This window comes from Oryzias melastigma, unplaced genomic scaffold (assembly GCF_002922805.2).
Source record: "Oryzias melastigma strain HK-1 unplaced genomic scaffold, ASM292280v2 sc01424, whole genome shotgun sequence".
NCBI classification, from domain to species: domain Eukaryota; kingdom Metazoa; phylum Chordata; class Actinopteri; order Beloniformes; family Adrianichthyidae; genus Oryzias; species Oryzias melastigma.
In genome coordinates this window covers 1-7,492 of record NW_023418007.1, presented here as the reverse complement: position 1 = coordinate 7,492, position 7,492 = coordinate 1, and the positions used below count along the sequence as shown (strand labels likewise).

Here is a 7,492-nt window from a genome sequence, read left to right as displayed (position 1 = left end):
CACCAATTTCACTAAGTGAAAATGTAATCAATACAAACATTTTCCGACATCTTTTTATGAATCCACCGTGTTCTGATAATGAAAACAAGGATATTTTGTTGAAAAAAATTACATTTAAACAGTTTTTTCTGCAAAATTTGTTCAAACGCAATGCATTGTGGTCTATATTCGCCGATAAAGTGAGCATCGATGCAAACTGTTTTTTTACAAAGACTTCTGGGAAATTTCTATGGCATTCAATTTGGAATTGTGATTTGAACAGCACTACAAAATAGTGAGCACACTATATAGTGCAATATAGAGTTTTGAAGGAATTTGGACATAAATGGTCATCACTGACATTAAATATTGTAGTTCCTTTGATATAATATTACATTTATCAAACTGTGAGGTCATGGTTTGTGTTGAACATTCACTTTGTGCACACAAATGAAAAACCGCTGAACTATAATAGCTTACCAGTATTTATTTGAGTAAATTACACTGACTTATCACATGTCCTTTTTTTTGTCTACATTGAGCGTACAGTTTTAGAATGCGATGCAACAGTAAAATCAAACAAATCAAAACACAAAAAAAAACATAGACAATCATGTGCAGCACAAAGAGGCCATCCTGTAACATCACTTCTGGGTAATATATTGTTTGTATATATATATACACACACACACCTATACTCTACACTTTTGTCACGGTTACAAAAATAAAATACAATACTATAGATGCGTGACTATACACACAAGGTGAAAACAAAAGACACAAAGCTGTACAGTCCTCATTGAGGGCAAAGATACACGGCATTTTAAAAACCAAGTGAGAAAGATGGAAGGTTTGCTTTTAAAAAATGAACTCATACACGACGTCTTCCAACTGTTTCACTACACTTTAAAGCCAACAAGTATCCCGTTTGTGCTTCCCTTTGGAAAAAAAACCCAAAAACAATTAAAAAGTAACACTTATTATGGTATGTGTTGTTTTGCATCACTCGTTGTGGGTCTGCTGGGTGTAATGACTCAGTGCATTGACGGTATTTTGTATTTCTTAAAAAGCTCGGCAGCAGAGGCTCTCTGTGACCCCCCCCCCTCCCCGAGCATAACAGAAACAGTATGCAAACACGCAACCCCGCCCAAGACATGCATGCATCACATCACTACAGCATGTGTGAAAGCAAAGAGCGCTGCCGCAGCTGCAGCAGCACGGCCGTCCACGGTAAAACCAGAACAAAAGAGGCGCCGAACTGACACACATGTATGGGTTGATCTGAGTTTACATTTGTTTTTCAGTAAGAAAAGAGAAGGAAACACGTTCACACAACAGCTCTGAAAACAGAACTAGTTGTTCACAAATAGAAAGGACTTTTCGTGTGAGCTACATTAGTTTTAGGTGACTAAAAAACAGAAATAAATGGCGTTTTTTTTTTTCGTCCCAGCATCTTAATCTACAGTGAAACTATAGCACACTAAAGTGAGCAGCAGGGAAACGTAGCAGATCCTGCAGCCGCAGAAGTAACAGCTGCCCCAGTGGGCAGTTAAACGCTTCACAATACATTAAGAAGATCTCTTAGTGCTTAGAAAGTATGAAGTGAAAAATGAAAACATGTACTTTTTCTTACGTAACGTCTCACGTTTTCCCACAATTTTGTATGTAAAGTCCTACCACCTTTTTCTGATGAAACACCAGAGGACAAGCATCAGCTGTACAAATCCCACGCTGTACCATCAACCATTGGTAAGAACGTACTGGATCGGTTAGGGTTAAAACGAGGCATGCTGACAACTCAAGAGACAACGACCACGAAAGAGAGGCATGTTTGAAACAAAACAACCCAGATTGATTTGTATTTAAATGTGATAATGACTGAGAAACACAACCTACGATCTAAGGGAAAAAAAGTACACGTTTGTTCTGCTTTTTTTGCAGGATAGTGCAGAAAACCACCTGTACAAAGAATGAAAGTAAGAGTGGATTTGCAAAGCTGTCCTAAAAAACTCATGAAGGACTCACAGCCAACTGAAGCCAAGACAAAAGCCGGGACAGGAAAGCCAAAAACGACAACTGAAGCCTGAAGGTACTTCTGAGGGGGGAGCAGTAATACCAATGCTGCCTCTTCCTCATCTTCGCTACCCTCTTTATGGTGCATACTTGCTCTGCAGTCTGATTCACAACTATGCTGCTGCGGTTTGACCCTTAAGGAGGACTGACTGTGGTTAGCAGGAAAGAAGTTTAGTAACAGGTTAGTGGGAAAACTGGAGCTGGAGGCCAGGCGGTGTTGCAGACACAGCTGGTATTCTCGACTTCTTAGTGGGGCAATGGCACGAGGATATCCACGTAGTTGATGGGGAAAAAGCCTGAGTTGCCGTGCAGCATCCCTTCGTACCAGTTGTCATCGATCTTATTGGTCAGGGTGATGATGTCGCCTTCCTTGAAGCCTAGCTCCCCTTCGTTCTCGGGGTCAAAATCGTACAGCGCGCGACAGCAGGGCTGGTCCAGAGGGGCTGGAGATTTGGGCAGATACAGGATGTTAGGGAAGACTTGAGGAGATGCTGCATATAGATGACTATAATCACATGAAAGGCTCACCTGGAGACCTGGCTGTAAGAGGGAAAGAGACGAAGAGATTCAAGTCACGAGTCAGTGAACAGGTTCTTTTGTTCAGAGTATGGAGGAGTGGGTCAGAATTTAAGGTAATGTAGTTGTGTGGGAGAGTTAGATGAGAGAATGCAGTTTATTTTTTTTTCAACTGAAAAAAATAGACTATTATGTTGAATTTTGTGAAGGAGAAAATGGTTTCTGTCAGATTTCTGGATCCTCTCCTGTTAAGTTAGAGAGCAGCTTGTTCTCTCAGAAAACTCTGTTCTGTGCAGATCCAGACATGAATGAATCTATTGTAAGATAAGTACATCTTTTTATTAAATACTTGGATAAAAATCTTTATCAATGACGACGTCTTTGAACAAGAAGGCAAAAATGCTGACTTTCTCCTGTGAGATGATTTCTTAGGTCATCACAGCAGATTTCTGCTCCTTTGAGGCGCTTTTTTGTTGCTATTTCACCTCCAGTTTGTGAAAAGCACAGCCTGTTGCACTAAAATCACATGGATGTACTATTTCCTGGATTTCCGCAGTCCCAGGATTTCACTACAAGCCATCATCTAAAGAAGATTTCTTTAAAAACCCACTCAGATCATTTTTTGATCTATTGTAAAAGCGTTCCCAATTGTCCTTTAATCATGATTATGCAGTTTTTAGCCAAAACGAATCGTTTTCGGACAGTTTCTGCAGAGCTGTAGTCTGAGTTGTGGTCGAGACTGTTGGCATGGAGTAAGCCACCCTCATTTCCCAACGTCGCTTTGTTACACTGTCTTCAGCTAGCTTACACCTCCAACGTAGCATTAGCAGAGCAACAAAAATGGCGAGCAATATTGAAGGTATCCAGTCGTACATTTTGAGCCAGATGCCAGGTCAGACGAGGAAAACGAAGACGTACATGAATCTATTTGTCTGCAAGTGGATGCATCAGAATGGAGCGGAGCAAGGTGCTTATGGCCTGCTGAATGTAGCACCTATGCCACTGCTACAGGGTTTTTTAAACATCTGCTCCTGATTCACATTTTATTTGAATAAATACATTCTAAAAAACTTTTAATCTTAATTTTCCTAATATATGTCCTCCATCGTAAGAAAAATGCCACAAGAACATGTTAAAAACACCAAAAACAGGATTTTGATTGGAATGGGTCTTTAGATTTCAAATAGTAGATTTTAGACATGCATAATGGATACAACTAAAATCCTGATGGCTGTTTTAATGGATGAAAAAGGCTAAATTATTATTATTATTATTATTTTCGTTTAAATCTATCTACCAGGTTTGTTTCTATGAAATTTAATGTATAGTTTAGTGTTGTTGGATTCTTTGCAGCCCATTGACTGTTTTCTGCATCTGTATAAGAAGATCTTAAGCAAACATGGCCTTGTTATATCCACTGAACTAGTCCTGGGTCTAAAGCTGCTTTCACACTGAACGAAACAAATAACTTTCTATCCCAGTTTGGAAAGAAAATACAATGAAAGACATAAGTAATTTTGTATATTTTCCCACTTAAAAAGAAATTGACAATCTGTCATCCTAAAGGCTAATTTGACCAGTGAGAGATAGAAAATCACAAAGAAAATCAAGAAATTGACTCTTAAGAATTTATATGAATTTATTTGCATTTCATTGAGGAAAATAAGTATCTGACCCCAAGTAACCATTAAGAGTTCTGGTTCACACTGAGCTGTTAGACTCTCCTAACCAACCTGATTGAAAGACACCTCTTTGGACTAATCATCTGTATAAAAAGACACCTTTCCAAAGAGTCAGTCACTCAGTCAGACTCCAGACTCTCCAACATGGGGATGGCTAAAGAGCTTTCAGTGGATTTAAGGGAGAAGATTGTAGACCAGCACAAGATCAGAACTGACTACAAAACCATCACCCCTCAACCTGTTGGTTGAGGGGTGGTGGTTGAGGGGACAACTGTTGCCGCAATTGACCTATAGGTCTCTGGGTCCAAACAAGATCTCACCTGGTGAGACCACAGTCAACCAGAAGACCACTGGTAATACTTTACACTGCAATGGTTTAACATCTTCCTGCTTTCGAAGGCAGATGTGCAGGAAGTTTGCCAATGAACAGCTTCATGAATTAGAGCAGGGGTGTCAAACTCTAGGCCTCGAGGGCTGGTGTCCTACCTTTTTTTTTCCCCAACTAATCTGCCATTGAAGCTAACCTACTGTGGAGAGAAATGCTGCCTATGACCCCAAGAACACCATCCCCATTGTCAAGCATTGAGGTGGAAGCATTATGCTTCGTTTTTTTTTTTTTTTTGCAGGGGGGCACTTCACAGAGCTGACGGGAGGATGGGCGGAGCCATGTACCATCAAATCCTTCCTTCCGCCAGGAGGCTTAAAATGGGTCATGGATGGGTCTTCCAACAGGATATATGACCAAAAACAAATATGGCCTTGGCAACCAAGGAATGACTGAAGAAGAAGCATGTCAGGGCCATGGAGTAGTCCAGCCAGGCTTTGGAACTCAACCCTATAGAAAACTTAGAGCGTTGAAGCTCAGAGTTGCCAAGCAACACCAAATCTTACTGAAGTAGAAGTCATTTGCAAAGAAGAGTGGACCAATGTTCCTTTTTATATGTGAAGAATCTGATCATCAAATACAAAATATGACCTCTGTGATTTATGTTAAGAGGTTTTTTTTTGGCAGTCTTTCCGACAAAGGAGTTCAAGTACTTATTTCCCCTTATATAAACTGTTTTAACTCAGCTTTTTAATTTTCTTAGTGATTTTCTATCTCACTGTCAAATGAAACCTACCATTAAGATGACAGATGGTCAGTTTTTCTCATTAGTGGGCAAACTTACAAGATTAGCAAAGGATCATATACTTATTTCCTTCACTGTATATATATTTTCTACCCTTTTCTGATAAAGTTGTCCCATTTGGATCAGTAAAGTCATGTTTAACATTCAAACAGAACAGTTTCATTCTCTCATTTGACTCTGAACAAACAAGCACATTTCCCCAAAATGTTAAGCTTAACAATACAACAAAGGAGAAAACAGGAGTTAGAAAGAAACGGCACTGCACTGCAAGCAAGAATGCAGACGGAAAAAGAACACACGTGAAAGGAAAAAAAAAAGAGTGACAGTGAGACTTTGGATGTCTCCCTCAGTCACTCTTGCTCACCTGGAGATCTTGCTGTAAGGGAGGGAAAAGCAGGAGAACAATTGTCAAAGAAGAATTTTAGCAATCCGATGTTTACATGAAGAAACTATGAAGTGATGCAGAAGAGTCGCAGAAATGGAAAGGTCGGTTGGACGACAAAGTGAGAAGAGCCTCACTTAACACCAGCAGGTGGACAGACAATAAAAAACCCAAAACATTTGGATAAAGCAGAGAAAACAAATGCTGATCCGCCGGAGAGCTTTGGATTTGAGTCGATCGAGTAATTGTAAGGCGAGCGCACAGCACTTGATTTTCTGCTGTTTGTTAAAGAAAGAGGAAAAAAACATGAGAGAAAGACTCAAACATGGACTCTCGTCTCACCTGGAGACCTTGCTGCAACGGGAAGGAGAAAAACAGCAGGAAAGGGAGGTGAGGACGTTAAAAGAGTCGGATTAAAGAAAGGATGTCAAAGAAGAAATGAAGTGATGAGCACACAGATGGAAAACAAGATTAACCGGGCTCACCTGGAGACCTGGCACCTATAGAGGAACAAACACAAACCAAATTGGAGAGAAAAATCAGTTGATTCATTTAGATTTGTTAAATAACTGTTAATAAATGGTTAAAATAAAGCTGAAAATAAGGGAATTTTACTTCTATTTTTTAATCTTTTAGTTTTTGTTGAAAAAAAAAATATTGTTTTAACAGCACTTTTAACTTATGTTATTGATCTTGATGATTATGTCTGAGTTGACATTAAGGACAAACTTTACTAAAACGTTTTTTGGGTGAAGTTAAGAGTTTGTATGCAAAATAAGAGAAAGTAAGCACATGATTATATCAAACTACTTCATATGAGTTTCTTTGTGGACAAATTCACAGTAAAAAGTTAGCAGAAACTGCACAGAAGTAGGCTCTAAGTTTATTTCTCGGTACGATACTGAGGCACGGTTAGACTCTTGAGTCTCACCTGGAGATCGGGCACCATGCATGCCTCCATTGTGGGTCTCAGTGATGGAGAAGTCCAGAGATGGGCGTGGTTTTGGGACGAACTCTTTTCTCGGTTTGCCAGAGGCATCTCTTATCCTGCAGATATCAAGAGAAAAAACCCAGTCAGAGCCCAGAACAGGATGAACACTACTTTTTTATTTCTTGAATTCCTAAAAACAGACTTTCTGCTAAGAGTGTTGTCAGAACGACCGACTATGGAAACAGCATCTGAACTGACCGTTCGTCCATTTTACTGGAGAGCTGTGTGAGGATTTCTGCAGACCGGCTGTGATACTCCAACTGAGCGTGAACCAGAGCAGCCAGCTGGCTGACCTGTTCAATCTGAAGACACCAACACAAAAAGACAACATCTACTGAGCAGAAGTGAAAAAATCTGCCCCGTTTGACACAATAAGGCCTTGTTTTAGGATTAAACCCAGTTGTAGAGGCTCCATCTACTCCAAGGCTGCAGGACTTGCATTGAAAATGGCAAAAAACAAAACATTTTATAATGTTTTTATAACTGATTTGATATTTCTGTTTATTTTCCTAATCCTAACTAGATTAGGGAAATATTATTATTTTAATGATTTTTTTTTTATTGAAATATTATGAAAAATATAAAAAAACAAACAATTCAAGTAATCTAAATAATAAATGTTATGGATATGTTAAAACACATGATAAAATTGTGACTTTTGAAAGAAAAAATATGGTATAAAATAAATAAATTTGATTTGTCTTTGTGGAAACAGCAAAAAAGAGAGAAACTGTTTTGG

The 7,492-nt window shown here is 39.1% G+C and overlaps 1 protein-coding gene across 7 annotated transcripts; it reads right to left on the bottom strand.

Annotated features, from left to right (window-relative positions):
* Positions 1-446: 446 nt before the first annotated feature.
* LOC112139301 (endophilin-A1) lies at positions 447-7,111 on the bottom strand. Of its 7 annotated transcripts, XM_024262046.2 has the most exons (7): positions 6,952-7,111; positions 6,694-6,809; positions 6,248-6,262; positions 6,105-6,116; positions 5,745-5,756; positions 2,581-2,592; positions 447-2,495 (listed from the first exon to the last, which is right to left on the bottom strand). In XM_024262046.2, the coding sequence occupies exons 1-7, from the start codon at positions 6,960-6,962 to the stop codon at positions 2,299-2,301; spliced, it is 375 nt and encodes a 124-aa protein (XP_024117814.1). In that variant the 5' UTR covers positions 6,963-7,111; the 3' UTR covers positions 447-2,298. The 7 variants fall into 7 exon arrangements, with proteins under 7 accessions (XP_024117814.1, XP_036067123.1, XP_036067122.1 ...); XM_036211230.1 differs by lacking the exon at positions 5,745-5,756; XM_036211229.1 differs by lacking the exon at positions 6,105-6,116.
* Between the last annotated feature and the right edge of the window lie 381 nt (positions 7,112-7,492).